At 30.5% G+C, this 17,193-nt stretch overlaps 3 protein-coding genes across 3 annotated transcripts; 1 reads left to right on the top strand and 2 right to left on the bottom strand.

Moving 5' to 3' along the window:
• Positions 1-4,349: 4,349 nt before the first annotated feature.
• Positions 4,350-5,284, bottom strand: LOC129907226 (ATPase inhibitor mai-2, mitochondrial). Its single transcript, XM_055983327.1, has 4 exons — positions 5,231-5,284; positions 5,001-5,077; positions 4,625-4,763; positions 4,350-4,566 (listed from the first exon to the last, which is right to left on the bottom strand). Exons 2-4 carry the CDS (start codon positions 5,048-5,050, stop codon positions 4,432-4,434), a joined length of 324 nt encoding a protein of 107 aa, XP_055839302.1. The 5' UTR covers positions 5,051-5,077; positions 5,231-5,284; the 3' UTR covers positions 4,350-4,431.
• Positions 5,285-7,378: 2,094 nt separating this feature from the next.
• On the top strand, positions 7,379-11,791 carry LOC129907222 (cyclin-H). The gene is made up of 6 exons (XM_055983323.1): positions 7,379-7,626; positions 7,693-7,889; positions 7,944-8,145; positions 11,032-11,260; positions 11,319-11,430; positions 11,518-11,791. Exons 1-6 carry the CDS (start codon positions 7,510-7,512, stop codon positions 11,627-11,629), a joined length of 969 nt encoding a protein of 322 aa, XP_055839298.1. The 5' UTR covers positions 7,379-7,509; the 3' UTR covers positions 11,630-11,791.
• Positions 11,792-14,135: 2,344 nt separating this feature from the next.
• Positions 14,136-15,589, bottom strand: LOC129921180 (cyclic AMP-dependent transcription factor ATF-2). The gene is made up of 2 exons (XM_056002887.1): positions 15,315-15,589; positions 14,136-15,246 (listed from the first exon to the last, which is right to left on the bottom strand). The coding sequence occupies exons 1-2, from the start codon at positions 15,466-15,468 to the stop codon at positions 14,273-14,275; spliced, it is 1,128 nt and encodes a 375-aa protein (XP_055858862.1). The 5' UTR covers positions 15,469-15,589; the 3' UTR covers positions 14,136-14,272.
• Between the last annotated feature and the right edge of the window lie 1,604 nt (positions 15,590-17,193).

The following is a 17,193-nucleotide window of genomic DNA, read 5'->3' on the forward strand; positions in this document are numbered from 1 at the left end:
AATATTAAGAAGCTTATTAAAAAAAAGAGGGAAAAATGCTTTCCGCTAAAATAAAAGCTCAAAAGAAAATTGTAAAATGTCTTGAAAAACAGGAAAAGGAGCCTTGAATAAATATTATCAAAGAACAAATTTGTAAAATTAAATAAATAAATTCATAAATATTTTTTTATAAATTAATTTAATTCTTTATTTAACTCGATTCAATATTATACACATCCTATTAACTTATTTTTTCGCACAAACAATTTTTAAGCATGTCTTGTACTTGGAGTTCTGCGAAGGCCATCATACATCATGGGTGGTGTTTGTTTCCTTGGTGGTGGTCCATAATATCTCCATGGTGCTGGTTGGGCATCTCTTGTAGCTTCTGTTGGTACACCAAATACAGCAAGAACAGCTAGGAATGCGCCCAAGAAAATTAAAAACTTCATATTGCTTAATTAATTAGATGTGGATCTTTAACTTGCTAAAGTTGATTTGTTTTTGATAATTATTTTTGAAATGATGCTGCTTTTATATTATTTGCTATAAAGTTCTAGAGATAGATGATTTATGCATTGTTGTTTATAGAATAAAGAAGCAACGCACCAAAAATGATAACGCAAAGTGGTTTACACAAAATTTTTGTTGGAAATGTCTTTATTAGCAGGGGAATCTACAAATCAATAATAAAGAATACGATTTTTTGTACACATTAAGATCTTATGATCTTTGAAAAAAAATCCCAAATTCTTTTTTAAAAGTGGTTTACAATATATTTTTTATGGAGCACTTCGTTCGTCTATATAAAACTGATAATAGTCGTGTTTTATTTGTTACTGTGTGAATAGGTTAGTAAAAATTTACAACAACAAACGATTGCTAAGGATAAACAAAAGTATTCGTCTGATGTTAATTACAGTTTTACTCCGATTATCAATAAATAGTGCCACAACCAGCAGTTCATAGTTATGTGTCTTGGGAGATTGATTAGATTCCCTTTTTTTAAGACCAAAATTAACGGCATTTGCCATACAACCAAAATTTTTTTTTCAAAAATAGTTCTAAGGAATTTGGTTTAAAAAAAAAATCGCACTAGTATTACAAGACTGTAGTAACTCAAAATTTTTTTTTGCTTGAGGTGACATCATATTTTACACAATAACATTATATTTATATATCTAATATTTTAAATAATTGCTGAATAGTTAATTGCTTTATTTTTATAAAGTAACTTTATAAAAAATTATATTTTTATAATTTAGAACAGTTTGTCGCTGATTCAGCGAGAAATTTTTTTTAAGTTACTACAGTCTTGTAATACTAGTGCGACATGTAATATGGCTACGGTGACCATCCGTCCCAGTTTACCCGGGACTGTCCCGTATTTCTATTGCTTGTCCCGGGTTTTTATTTAAGAAACCCGGGAAATATAAGTGTCCCGTATTTTGTAATTTGTCCCGTGATTGTCCCGTATTTCCACATTCACTGGTTTTGTATTTAAAATTTTAAATACTTTGTATGGGAAAAAGGTGGTTGGAATTTAATTTTTTTTTCTATTTTTTCGAATAAAAGATTTAGTTATTAAAAAAATTTGATCAATTATTTAGTTCCAGCTTGTGTTTGTCAGGTTGAAATGCAACACCAGAAAAAGTTTTTTTTCGAAGAAAGAACCCGGCACGAGTACGATAACTTAAGCGACAAGAATTGATAACGGTATTTGGTAGAGTTCAATACAATCATTTATTACTATGGGAGGGGGGGAGGTTCTATCTCCCCTATCGTTTAGGCGGGACGGGCAATTTTCTAAAATATAGCGAAAAAAAAAAAAAAAGTTATTAAAAAATAACGGCAACACTTACAGTTATGAATTACCTTTTTCAAAAGCCAGAATTGTACCCTTATTTCTAATTTTTCAATCAATTATTTGAATTAATTGTTCTCGAAATAATCAACTTCAAAGTCAAAATTTGGGAAAAAATGTAAAAAAAAAACACATTATACTATTTTTACCAAGACTGTGAATTTAAATATGAAATTAATCGATGAAATAAATTTCCTCAATTTATTTCTTAACAAATACTGAAAACCATATGCTTCTATGTATGCCTTCTAGTTTCCGAGAAAATTGAAAATAAGAAAATTACCTTTATTTTCGTCATATTTTAGAAAATTTCCCCTCCTGCCTAAACGGGGGGAGATAGACCCCCTCTCATAGCTAAAAATGATTGTATTGAACTCCTCAACAAAATACCGTTATCAATTCTTGTCGCCTAAGTTATCGTACCTACTCTCCCCAAGAACCCAGCTAAATTTTAAAACTTTTTTTAAAGACATATTAACAATTGAATTAAATATTACAAAATTTCAAAATCATTTAAAATATATGTAATTAAAATCACAGTACACATGTGTACTGTGATTAAAATGCTAAAAAAAACAGTTCTCACAATTTTGATTAAAAAAATATTTTTTAAGAAGTTTTTTTTTAACAGTAGCTATTATAAAACAGTTTTCTTGATTTCTGACTCATGAAAACTCATTTCATTATCACTTTTTTGTTGAAAAAACAATGTGTTCAAAACGATCCACCAAATTTTTTATTAGTCCCGGGTTTCGCTAATAGAAATATGGTCACCGTAACTATGGTAAAATAAAATAAAATAATTAAAAAAAAAATAATTTTTGACCGTTATTAAGGGTACCTGTGGTAGAACCGTTATCTTGATTTCTGACTTTCTCCTAAAGGACGAAAACTTTTATACGAAAGTGTGAGAAATATTAAAATGCATACAAAATTCAACACCTGTGTCGGATTTTTTTAAAAATCAGACCTATTTTTAAATCTAAATTATTAACGACAAGGGAACAAAATTAAAACAAGAAAGGAAAGATATTCTTGTATTTTTTCCAGTTGGAACCCTTTTTCCAAACAGATTTCCCTGTGAGGAGTGAATATTTCAATTTTTTTTTACAGAGAACTTTTTGAAAAAAAACTTGTTTTCCTAAAAACAATTTTTAATTTTTTTTTTAAATTTCATATAAAATTAATTAATTCTACCATACTATTCCATTTTCTTTCTCATAAAACCAAAAGCACCTCACCTCTAAACCGACCCGATACTTCAATAGCACTTGGCAAATGTAACAATTTAACAAAAAAAAACACACACACACACACTGTTCGTAGCTCGTAGGTGCATTAAATATCACTTGAATATAAAAATAATTTCATCAAAATCTTAAACATTACAATTTTCCTATCTTTGGATGAATGAGGAATAGGTCGCCAATAAAGATTGAGTCTTAAAATGCTTTTTTAAATCACCAGTCATCAGCGTCTAGGCCATTCACTTTTGTGGTACAAATGTTAACTTCTATTAGATGAAATTTACCAAATAAAAACAACAAAATTTTAGCCTTAAATGTTAGACACCACATTCATAATAATTATGGAAAGCTTATTAATATTCCAAATCCCTAAAACCAAGCATAGGAGTGAATGTTGTACAAAGTACATGTTCAAATATAGAATGATTTTTAGAAAATCAAATGTTTTCGTTTAACTGAAAGAACAAAAAAAAATCTAAAAATTCAAAATCATTTTTATATAAAAAAACACATAAATCATGTTATTAATTAGATGGACATTAACAAAACATACATACCTAATGGAAATGTATTTTTATCAAAAAGATGTTTATGCATCTTTTTTGATAACCTTCAATGACTTTGTCGCTCTTTCGCTGTTTCGTTAAAAGAAGAAAACTCAAAATCTATTAGGGTGCATATATAGATTGTTGAAGATAAATATTTATATTTCTAACGAACAGCTGATTTAAAAATTTAATTTAAATACAAAATATCATTTTGTTTATCATCTCGTCCGGAATTCATTTCAAAATAAATATGAAACAACGAAATAAGGAAAAAAAAAACAAAACAAAACAAACTGACGCAATCAGTGTTTACGAAAAAGCGCCATGGATTTAAACAGACAACATTGTTTGAATAACGAATGCCTGTTGGCTCTTCCAAAAATAGATCAATAACTTGGAACAATTTCACAATTGACTGCAGTGAAATTATCCCATTTCAAACAGACAAAGAATAATAAATTAAATACGAAGCAAAATGACTTCATCTTCATGCAATTAAGAATCCATTTTTGTTTTATTTTTAATACAAGCGTATAAACTTTATTTATTATTATTTATTTTTTTTTTTTTCATTTCATTGGAATAAGTGCAATTTTTGCAAAAAAAGATAAAATTAAGACAAAAAACATTGAAAAAGTTTTATATAAAAATATTTTTTAAGAAAACTTCGATTTGTTGTTCTTAAGGCCAAGCTAAGCTGTTTTTAAGGTGTTTTTCTGCCGCTGGACTTTATATTATTGGAAGAATGGCAGCCGCTTTTTTTTTTCAGTGCAGTTACGAGTGTAGAGTCCATTTACTTTGATGAGGAGACATTCTCAAGGAATTTCTTATGGCGTTCAATAGCCTCTTCGTGTTCCTTGATTTGTTGGTGATGGAATTCGGCCTGATGAATTTGGTCGTTCTTCAATTTTTCAAGTTGTTGTCTTTGCTAAATGTTCGATTGAAAATTTAAATCAAATTTCTTTCATTGTAAAAAGGGTATTTACCTTCTTGTAGAAATATTCTTCTTCCCTGGCTGCTTCCAATTTGCCAAATGAACCGCCAGCTTCGCGGATGGATCCACCACCGCCACCTCCTTTGCCAGCTCCACTTCCAAGGTCACCCAATTGGGACATTTTGGCGAATCTATAAATTAGTCAAACATTGGTGATCAATTGGATATTGGACTAACTGGAAAATTCTCCAATATAAAAAAGTTTATTGCGTAATCTCTCAACAAAATTGGAGAATGGAAAACAACACAAATAATCACTTTGATTTAAAAAAATATACAATCTTATCGGTAATTACTTTTTTTTAGAGAAATTTTCAATTTACAGGTTTTTTTTTGTAAATGTGCTTTTTTGGAGTAGAGGTACTTACTGCATGCAAGTTGGATATAAACGAGATGAGGTACGATTAAATGCAAACATCTTTTATTCTGTTTTGATGATTAAAACCTGTGTTAAGAAAAGTAAACAAATGAAAAAAAAAAAAACAGATGATGAGTTGCCGGATATTTTTGGCAAAGAAATTAAAAACAAAAGGTTTTTTATGTTGTGAAATTTTTCTTGGCAAAGATAATGGAGATGAGCAATGAGTAGAACACACACCTTCTTCGAGAACTTGAGACGAAATAAAATAAAAAAAAAAGAAAATGAAGAAAAATGACGTTGTTCGGTGAACTACATTATCATCAAATAGCCGGTTTCGTTAGATTTTTCGTTGTGTTTTGACATTCCTGTAATATTTTGTTGTTGGTAGTGTAGGGTGTAAAATTAATTCATCCAGGAATGATATCGTCGGTGAAACCAGAAAAGTGTGTAACTCCCTCCTTTTTAGCAAATTTTATAGGAGAAGCCTGGTAGGCTACTCGCGCTAAATTTTAGCTCCCATACAAATTATCGAAAATTTTTAGCCGAGATAAAATGAGTCCCATACAAATTATCGATAACTTGTATGGGAATTTTATCTCGACTAAAATTTAGCGCGAGCAGCGTACCAGGCTAGAGCAAAAAAACAAAATCGTTTTGAAGGCATTTGAATGAGTTTTCATTTTCTAACTAAGCCTGGTACGCTGCTCGCGCTAAATTTTAGCGGAGATAAAACTCCCATACAAGTTATCGATAGTTTGTATGGGATCCATTTTAGCTCGGCTAAAAATTTTCGATAATTTGTATGGGAGCTAAAATTTAGCGCGAGCAGCGTACCAGGCTTAAGGAAGGGTAGATATCAGGTTTGTCTAACAGAAGGCATTCAAATCTAATTTTCAGAAAATTTTGAGTTAAAGCCTGGTACGCTGCTCGCGCAAAATTTTAGCTGAGATAAAATTCCCATACAAGTTATCGATAACTTGTATGGGATCCATTTTATCTCGGCTAAAAGTTATCGATAATTTGTATGGGAGCTAAAATTTAGCGCGAGCAGCGTACCAGGCTTAAGGCTTGGCCACACCGGAGGGTATGCGGTAGCGGTACGGGTAGAGGTAACGGTACTTGTATGAAAAAAATTCCAAACTGACATATCAACGTTCATATGTGGAACTTTTTTCATACAAATATCGTTACCGCTACCCGTACCGCTACCGCATACCCTCCGGTGTGGAAAAGCCTTTACACACTTTTCTGGTTTCACCGACGATATATGTTTTTATTTCAAAAATTTTAAATTTTTTTTAAATTTTAAAACATATTTTCATCGTGAGAAATTAATAGGGGTACTTCACGGGTCGATGCAAATGGTCTTATATCATTACCCGTTTTTTATTATCCCATTTGATCCATATAGATCATTTATTAACACGTATTACAACAACTACATGAGATCCTGCTTTTCATCACGACTTATCTGAGCTAAAATGGATCCCATACAAATTATCGATAACTTGTATGGGAGTTTTAGCTTGGCTAAAATTTAGCTCGGTCTGCGTACCAGACTTAAAGCCTAGTACGCAGCTGAAGCGAAACGAAATTTTAGCCGAGATAAAATTCCCATTACAAGTTATCGATAATTTGTATGGAAGCTAAAATTTAGCGCGAGCTGCGTACCAGGCTAAAAGCTCGTTAACGAAATCTTGAACGAAATTAACCCCCCTATTCTGGCAAACCCTACAAGTCACAAAAACCTCACAATTTATTTATTTCTCACAAACTTCTTACTAGTAAAAATCCAACTTGTGAGTTGTGACCTCCTTCAGAGCATATCACAAATTCGAAAGTTTTTGTGACCCTAAAACCTCACAAAATCAAATTCAGCTCACCTTGTGAGGTCCTCATAGCTTGTGAGGTTTGCCAGAATAGGGCTGCTAATTTGAAAAAAAAAAGAAAAAAACTATTGATAGAATTTACTTATGGCGTTTTCGATTGGCAGCCCGGAAGCGTCCGGAATCATTCTGAAAAAAATTTATTCACACAAAACTCTCAGTTTTGTACGAATAAAACGCTTTCAGAATGATTCCGGACGCTTCCGGACTGCCAATCGAAAACGCCATTAGGTATTTTTTCCAACTTCAAAATTTTGCGCGGGATTAAAAAATGTTTTGTAGAGATTAAAATTATAGAGACAAAATTTGTTTTTTTTTTTCTCGATCTGCGTACTAGGCATGAATAGAAAACGAAAAATCAATAGCTACCTGAAATGTGCTACAAAATTACCATTTGAATGCGCCCTCTAACCGGTTTTAAGAATACAACAAAAAATGAACCACCCTATAGATAAAACAGCTGTCATTTGGCCTGTCATCTTGATTTTTGCCGCAGATTTTTCAAATCTGGCACATAAACAAAAAACATTCCTTGAAATCAAAAGTTTCCGCAGAAAAAAAACATTTCTTCCTTCATAAATAAAATCTAAATAATATTCCTTTTAGTTTAAATTAAAATATTAAATAAACATGTTTCCATTAAGTTCTCAGAAGAAATATTGGACATTTACAAATGAGCAGGATTTAAATGATCGACGGATAGATCAAAATCGTAAATTTATCCAAACCCATGGATCAACTTTGACTGTTCGTTACAAAATACAATTTCAAAGAAATAAAAAACGTGTTAACCAAATTGTTTACTCTTCACAGGAAGAACAACAAGAAGCCTACTTCCTTTCACCAGCTGAAGAGCGACTACTCCTAAAGCAATATGAATTGCATTTGAAAGATTTCTGCCGGCGTTTTGAGCCTCCAATGCCAAAGTGCATCGTTGGAACAGCGTTTCATTACTTTAAAAGATTCTACCTCAAGAATTCTCCTATGGACTTTCATCCCAAAGAAATTTTGTATGTTTTTCAATATTTTCTCTATAATTTAGTTTTAGAAAGTTCTTATTTCAGAGCGACTTGTGTGTATTTATCTTGCAAAGTGGAGGAATTCAATGTTTCGATTGGTCAATTTGTTGGCAATATAAAAGGTGATCGTGTCAAGGCTATGGACATAATTCTTTCAAATGAATTACTTCTCATGCAACAACTTAACTATTATCTGACCATTCATAATCCGTATCGACCAATTGAGGGTTTTCTTATTGATATTAAGGTAATTTACTGAAATAATTTGATCTTCTTCGTAGCCTATAGGTGTGATTTTAAAAAATGTAACTACGAACTCTAAATGAGGCTATAAGAACAATAGTGGCGTAACCCACTTAAAAAAAATTATTTTTTATAAAAATGGGTCTCTAATTTATCTATTTTAATACAAATAAAATAGTTTAAAAAACTAAAAATACACTTTTATCACGCACTTAAAACTATAAAATAATTTAATTGACTTATTGGAAATGGTTAGATCAAACGCCAAACGCTTTGTTCAATTAAAACACATCTAAGCATTTCTAATAATTCAATTAAATTATTTAATAGTTCTTAGTATGTGATAAAAGCGTATTTTTAGTTTTTAAAGCTATATATTATATTTTTTACTTTTCAGTCTTATCATGATTGAAAGTAGGGGTGTTTCGACCCCCTATGCCCCTCCCCACTAAAATATTGAATAGTCATGTGAGCTTCATATAATGTACAAAGTTTCATTTTGATACGATAATTGGAAGTAGGCTAAAATGGATTTGGGATGTTTTGACCCCCTAATGCACCTCCCCGGGGTCCGGACCACTAAAATATTATGTAGTCATCTAAGCTTCATATATTTTCCAAGTTTCAGTTCGATAAAATTATTGGTAGTGGGTCAAAACAAATTCCAAGATTTTATTAATTATTGTTAGTAAGCTAATTAGTTAGTAAGTTGCAAGTGAAGCTAAAAAAAAAGCGAATTAAAAAATAGATTTATGCAGCTAGCTACACTCAAAACTAGATCGCAATCAAAAAAGTATTGTTTTAAAAAACCCTGTTTCTTAAATCTCTCATAGCTCAAAACTGAATTTTATGGCTTACGCCCCTATTGTTCTCATAGCCTCAAATATAATTTTAAAAACGCTTCATCGTTTATCTCAACAGTATCACCAATCGTTCCTCAAAGGTAAATGCGTACTATAGGTAAAAAGCAGATAAGATAATAAATTCCTTCCCCTTCAAATTGTAATGGTTATTCCAAAAACAACTTAAGTACAAGGACTTATAGGTCGTTTCAAATCAAAAGCCCCATGGAAAATTGAGCAAAAATAAAAAAAAACTCATTCGCTTACTGGAAGGAAGCATTTATGAGGCAGCTGAACTTTTTCTTAAATTACGATAAAATAATGAACAGTTCTTGATATCCCTATTTTAATTAATTGATCTGTCTGTGAGATTCACTGGATTAGCCTCAGAAAGCGGAGGCAAGTCTCCCGGGCTTGCATCACTCCATATCCGCGTGCAATACAAAAAACATACAATTATTTAATTATTTATCATTTGAAGGCAGTTGGGATAACTTTGCCGGAGATATTGTTATAGGACTAGGTGAAGATGAACCAGAAATGTCCAGTTTATATAATAGCAATTCATAAATTAAAATTCTATTCCCATCTTTTCATTTGTATAATTGGGCAGTAAATATCTTTTTTTTATTATTCAATTATTTTGGAGTCGTCACCATAGAAATCATTAATAAACAAATTCAGATTTTTCGTTTGTTTATTTTTTTCTCTAGCATTTCTTTCATTCAAACAAGTATGATTTGTTGTTATTTTTGAGTTGATTTGTCGCAGTGAGCCAATAAAATTGAGTTTTTTGTTTATTTGCTCTCAATTTTATTGGAAGGGAGAAAATAAACTCAGAGTCAGGACTTTTGATTTGAAACGACCTATAATAGGTTTTTGCATGCAGTGTTTGATAGTAGGTTAGTTATATCTGGCTTTGTTTAAAATTTGCACCGTTCTGATTGTTTCAATAATAATAATGAATAATATTTGCCACAAAAAATATAGAGGAATTATTACAAATAGATCAGATTTCTTTTTGTTGAAACGGTTGGTGACCGAACCCAAATAAGAATGATGGAGAATATGATTATGGACCTTAAAATAATGAAACATGTAAAATAAATACATGTGACATGCAAATAAGTTTTTTTTAAAGAATAATTTTCAATAATAAGCCATTAAAAAATTGGTAAAAGAGCTTATCGGCCCTGGCGAAGTAATCCGTCGGAGCGGATTCTAACGAAATATGCTTCGAGGTGTGTTTCCGACAGGTAAAAACTGTCCGATTCGCATGAAGTCGGACAAAATCCGCTCCGACGGATTACCTCGCTAGGGACGTATATTGGTTAAATTATAAAACACATTTGCTATTGCTTGCTAAAACAACTTAAGTCCCAAACAGTTTTTCGCGTTTTTTCGTTATTATTTCTAATAAAATATGACAGTTATTTTACAACTCAAATACTAAATTAAACTTTAAAAAGTCTTTCGAGATTCGTTTGCTTGAGCATGAAAAAGTTTTTATTAGTTCCTGAAAAATTCAAATTGTTGTACTTAAGTGGTTTTTGAAATGACCAATTCAATTATTGGTCATTATTAATAAAGCAAAAAATTTTATCAACAGAATATTGGATATAATTGATATTGTCTTTCGTCAGGAAAACATTAGTAAAATCATGGATACTTTGCTTTCAAATTCTTTTCCTATAAATTATTTATAATAAAAACATTATTGAACCAATATTTTAATCCATTGGTTTAACCAAATTTAGTTACAATAATTATAACACAGTTTTCGTACAGAAGTTGTTTGTATATTCCTAATCTTTCGAATCGACTTCAAGATGCTCCTATTAGAAACAATATAATGTTCGTATAGCTTTTATGTTATGTAAATGTTTTAAGAAATTTACTTTTTTCAAATTTAAAAGGTGAATTTTCTAAAAATGATAAATCAAATATCGTATATAAAATAAAATGTTTATCTGATGGAGCAAGGTTCATATTTAATTTATCTTCAAATTGTTACTTTTAATTTATTTTTTTGTTACTTTTACATTTAGACTCGTTGTTCAATGAACAATCCAGAACGTCTTCGGCCAGGAATTGATGAGTTTATTGAGAAGACATTCCTCACAGACGCTTGTTTGTTGTATGCACCTTCGCAAATTGCCTTAGCAGCTGTTCTCCATGCTGCCAGCAAAGAGCAGGAGAATCTAGATAGTTATGTTACAGAAAGTCTTTTCTATTCAGCCAGAGATAAACTGCCTACATTAATTGAAGCTGTTCGAAGTAAAATTCTTTGTCTTTATAACTTAAGTAAACTTTCTGATTGATTTTTCCATTCTAGAAATACGTTACATGGTGAAAACTATTGAAGTACCTCCAAAAGATCGAGTTAAATTAATTGAAAAGAAACTAGACAAATGCCGGAATCAGGAAAATAATCCCGATAGTCAAATGTAAGTTTAATTGGTTTATCAAAATTTTGTTTTAAATTAATATCTTTTTCGTGTTTTCTTAAAAAAAAAAAAAAAAAACAAATAAAGATACAAACAACGAATGAAAATGATGATGGAAGATGAACTAGATATTCTGGATACGTCATATCATGTAGCCGATTCTAGTGCTGATGTTTCAATGCTTAATATGAGTCAGTAAACGTTCAAAAGAAATGGAATTTGTTATTGAATTAATGAAGACTCGGTTGTCAAAGGAACCAAAAGTTAAGGTTCCTTTTTCTGTTAGCTTAATATTTTTGTTTTTGTAAAATAAACTGCATATTGAAATAATTTTTTTAATAAAATTTGTTTGAAATAAAAATTTAACTACAGTTTTGATTTAAAGGAAATAGTCTTCACGAATAGCAAATAAAAAGAGAATTTGTAACATGTGGGTCATAAAGATTAAATATAATGAAGAAAAGGCAATTATACAACAAGTCAAAATTCTAGTTCTTAGCCTCATAACATTCATGTTTTTCTGATGGAAAAATAATCTGCTATCATTTGATTCACATCGAGTTTTAATGATAAGATTTTCAACACTCCGTTAAATGTATGCCGACACATTAATTAAGAATCTTTGCAATAGTTAAACTATTCAATGTATTGGAACATCATAACTTTTAAGGCTTTCACGGTTTCTTACAGACATAATTTTTAAAATTCTCGGAATGTGTTGATCAACATAGTGTGGTTCAGGTTTAAAATTTCATTGCGTTTATATTCTTATGATTACGACCTTTGAAATCTCAAAAGAAATGTCCTGGGGTGCTGGCACGTAACTTTGTACAATCGAGCAATAGTAGCACCTATTTTGGATCAATCGAGCATTTTCGATTGAAACAAATTAAATGCTGCCGATACCCGATTGCCCCGACCACACTCGATTGTATCAAGTTACGTGCTGGGGCCACTCAGGCGCAACATCATACATCGTTCAGATGACAGAGCACCGATGGAGTGAAAAAGTTGCATCAACACACTAGAATATGGAAATTGGGATATGGTCTGTAATAAGTAAGTAAGAATAAATTGACACATGAATTAGTTAATTAATAACTTACAAAAAAAAATTGAAAAGTATTGAAAATTGAATTTAATTTCAAATTGTTTTATCGAAAATTAACATGAAGTGTTGAGAATTGAGTCATGAATGGTTTTCTTGATTTTCGACTTTCTCCTGAATAACTTAACCGATTTCAACGAAAATTTTTGCGCAAAAGTGTCTGAGTAATCTAAATATTAAAATGTAAAACAAATTTCAAAACCGAGTTATTATTATTATGTGTCTAATAATAATTTCTTAAGCATAACATGCATACCAAGGTTTTTTGAAAAGTTTTTGAAAGTTTATTTAAAAATAAAAAAACTATTGTTTTAAATAACTGTTCCTACAAATAAAAAAAAAAAAAATCTAAAAATGTATATGCCGTTAGTTGGGGGTCATCGTTTGAAAAAATGTTTTTAATTTTTAGTTTGAAATCAATTTTTTTCGAAATATTTTAAGAATTATGTCGTTTTCCAAAATTCAAGGAGTGTCACTCCTAGCTATATAATCACTCCCAAAAGGAGTGATTTCAAATTCCAAAATTGAAAAAGGATTGAATTTGAAATTTTCTAGGAGTGACGGAGTGATTACCAATAAATAAATAAAAAGAAAGGTAGGCCTAAAAACTCCTGGTACAAGCAAATGCAAAAACACCAGCATTCAGTTGGCCTCAGAAACGGAACAATACAAAACCGGGAGGCTTGCCGCCGATTTCTGAGGTCAACCCGGCGAACCCCACAGGCGGATCACTAGTGTGAAGCAGTAACGTGGGAAGGTTATGATCCCCTCGACATCGAGATCATAACAGCGCCGAGAAAAAGGAAGAAGACGGAGTGATTACCAATACTTCTACATTTTTCTTTATGGACTACTTGTCAAATTCTTGGGTGGTTGTTTTAATTTATTTTGTGAATAAAATTATATTTATTTATTAAAAAAATCAATAAAGTATTGATAAAAAAATCAATGAAAGTGAATTTAAAAGATTGTATTATTATTTTATTTCGTTGTGAACAAATTCCAAAATTGCACAAAAAAGGAGTGATTCACTCCCATAATTTTGGAAAACGACATTAATAAAGGAAAGTTTTCAAAGTTCTTACAGTTAAAGCGATCCCTATTTTTCACTTAAAAAAAGTAAACTTATTTTCTTTTTTTATACTTTTTGGGTTAAATAGTTTAATTAGTAGTTAGTCCCTTCTTTGAATAAATATTATATGTTAAGCCTGCTTAACATATAATATTTACTTTTTGGTTAATATTTTTGGATTTTTGTTCAAATTATTCAATCACTTTTTATTTGTATTTGAAACGTGTCTTACTGCTTTCTTTGCTTTTTTAAAGTATTAAAAAGGAAAGTAACCAAAAATTATTATTTCCTAGATTCCTGTTAAATGTATAAAATAATTTTAAGTTTAGGAGTTCCCTCATTGTACAATCTTAATTTTTGGACAAAAAAAAAAAACAAACTTAGCCCGGATTTTTCAATCGTCAGTTAAACTATCAGAATAATAAATGTCAATATAAAAAAAAAATGTATTCCTAGGAATAAGCTCTAACTGAGGTTTATCTGACTATTGAAAAATTGGCCCTTAACAAAACAAACTTAACCAATAATTTCAAATTTTATTTGATTCTAATTTTATATACAGACAAGTTTTGTTTGATAAAATATTCCTGGACAATAATTTTCATTTAATTAAATTATCTTCTTTTATCAATTAAATAATAAATGTACTCAACACAAATACATTAAAGTTTTTCCACTGCAAACGTAACTGGATTTTGCATCACAGTCTGTCCAGTTGGTTGTATAACCAACTTGGGAATGCTCATAACCAATCGCACAGTCGATGGTGGAATTTGAATTTCTGATTGTGCATTCATCGTCATACTTTTTGCAGCTGGACAACAATTTTGATGCCTAGCAAGGTCCAGCCTAAGTTGTTTGATTATTTCCTTCAATTGTGCATTCTCTGTTGCCAAATCAGAATTCTTTTTTCTCAAATCAACATGTTCCTTTTTGATTTTATTGCGATATCTTTCGGCAGCAGCTCGTCTTCTCACCATACAATCATCATCAAATGTATGTTTAGGTTTAGTTTTTTTTGGAGGTGTTACCACTCGAGAATTATTATTCTCGGAAAGACTTCTTTTCGAATTTGAATTCAAAATAGCTTTGAGTCTTTCTTTTATGGGTAAAGCTGAAGCTAGAGTTGTACTGGCTGTACTTGTTTCTGTATTTGATTTGGGAAGAATGAATGGTTTGACTGTTTGTACTGGGACTGTGCTAATTACTGGAGTTGGAAAGTTCAAAGTTATAACTTGGGGTTGAATCAATTGGATTGTTGTTTGTGGTTTATTGACTTGTTTGGGTAGAATCATGGGTAAGGTTTTAATCTCCTTCGGAGGTTCTGATAAAGATTGCACATTGGTTAGATTGGTGGGAGTTGGTAGTGGTTTTACAGAAGGTGTTATTGGCAGTCGCTGACATGGAATTCCACTTTCAGTGCTCTCAGTCACTGGAAACACTTGTGGAGTGTGCAATGAATCGTGTGAAGAGGAACTTATTTCATTTTGAACCTCTGTCGTAGAAAGTGGTTGTGTTTTTTGTTCGACAGCTCGTCGAAATGTTTCATCGAAAGGATTAACATGTCGAAGGTCATCGAATAGACCAACTTCTTCACAGTTTTTGATCAAACGTGTGGGAGTTGGTGTTTGATCAGCTTTTAGATACAAACAAATCAAAGTTAAAATATTGAAGGGGTTTCTTTATTATTTATTATTTGCTTACCAACAAAAATATTTCCAGATTTTTGCTCCAATCCCAGATTTAAGATCATTTCATGTTTTTTCTCATGGACTTGTAAATGGTCTTCATTGGTGAAACTCAAACCACAACCATTTGCTTTGCAAGCAAATGGTTTTGGAGTTGATAAATCATTCATAATTATGGCACAGAAGTTGGAAATTTCTAGTTTTTATTTAAGAAAAACTAATAAGAATGTAATATTTGTTAAAATCCATAATAAAACAAATGAAATACGAAATAACTTTTTGTTATCAACAAAAATTATTGGAAACGTCAAAACAAAGAACAGTGATGCCAAAATTAAATTACGCTGACACTTGTTGAAAAAAGATTTTTTTTTTTATTTGATGGAATAATGCCCACTTTCAACAAGTTCTTTTAAGATTTAAATTTTAGTTGCGTTTAAAGAATATTTTATTGGAGATTTTTAGTGCTATTAAAAGAGAGGATGGAAATAGAAGATAGGGGTGTAAAAACCTCTTCAATGTTTTTTTTTTAATGTACAAAGCACAAATAAAGCAAAATATTGATATTGCATTGAAATTTAGAATTAGATTTCCTATCAGAATAAAGGTATAACTACAACGGCTACTTTTGGAAAAAAGTGAAACTTTTCAAACTCATTTTGTGACAGTTTTTCGGACCACAAAATTAAAAAATTTTAAGATGCAGAAGATTATTTTTTGGGGTAAAAAACAATTTTTGTAGTTTTTTCCAAAAACAAATAGCGCTAAGGAGTAATAAAATTTTTTTAATTTTGTAAATTTTCCACTTTTTCACTTTTTAGGTCGTTGTACCTAATTATGCTTTAATGTTTAAAAAAAAAATTGAAAACAAAATTTCCATACCAAAACAAACATACAAAAAATCAAGAATTTCTATTTTCTTGAGGTTTTTGGCTTTTTTGAAGGTAGCCGCATTGATTAAAAAAAAATCTGATATATATAAACTGTTTTTTTTTTTTTCAAGATAACTCAAGTTATTTTGTTTATAAAGTTTGTTCTTTCCCTTTGAATAAAGCATACAAACTTACTTCATTAGAAAATACATAATATTTTTTTAATATTTTTAAAAATCCAAAATTGGACATAGAACAATTCCTATAAAAGTACGCACTTTCCTTAAATAAAAAGTGAACTTAAAACAACATATTATGGGACTTTGAACAATCAAGAATATTCGGGTCTCATTTTCAGAAGGCTAATTACCTGTTTTTATTGTTCAATGTCCCATTAAATTATGTTATCTGCTGAAATAATTTTTTTAGAAAAAAACGCTTTTCAAATTCGGGAAGAGCACCCCCAAATTAGTAAAACTGCATCATTATCTCATTTTCAGTAAAAAGTGGATATAGAACAATTTTGCTTTCCGCCGACGATATATTCGTCCAATACCCACTGGTCGGTAAGGGAAATTGAGCTTGAATCAAACCATACTTTTCAAAATTTCGCTGGCACGTGACGTTTTCGAAATATTTGAATATTAAAAGGACAAAAACTCGTTTTTTTGGTACATTTGGTGTCGAATTACATCACCGTTTATTTTTTTTTGGCAAAACTACATAATGCAATTTCAAGAAGCCATATTTTAGCGTCTTAAATATGTTTTTTTCAAAATTATTTTCTCTAAAAGATATTTAAAATAGAAATTTATGATTTCTTAAAATCTTGGTGGTTAACGTATCAAATGGTTTTTGAAGCAGATTTGAATAAATAAATTCCAGTTTTCCACTCTTAATAAGGATACAAAAAAGTAAAATATTACAGAAAAATATAAACATATTTTAGATCAAACATCCAAAATTATGGAATAAATCTGTGAACAGTTTTGAATTTAGCACACTCAAGTTAATTAAAATCAC

This window comes from Episyrphus balteatus, chromosome 1 (assembly GCF_945859705.1).
Source record: "Episyrphus balteatus chromosome 1, idEpiBalt1.1, whole genome shotgun sequence".
Lineage (NCBI taxonomy): Eukaryota > Metazoa > Arthropoda > Insecta > Diptera > Syrphidae > Episyrphus > Episyrphus balteatus.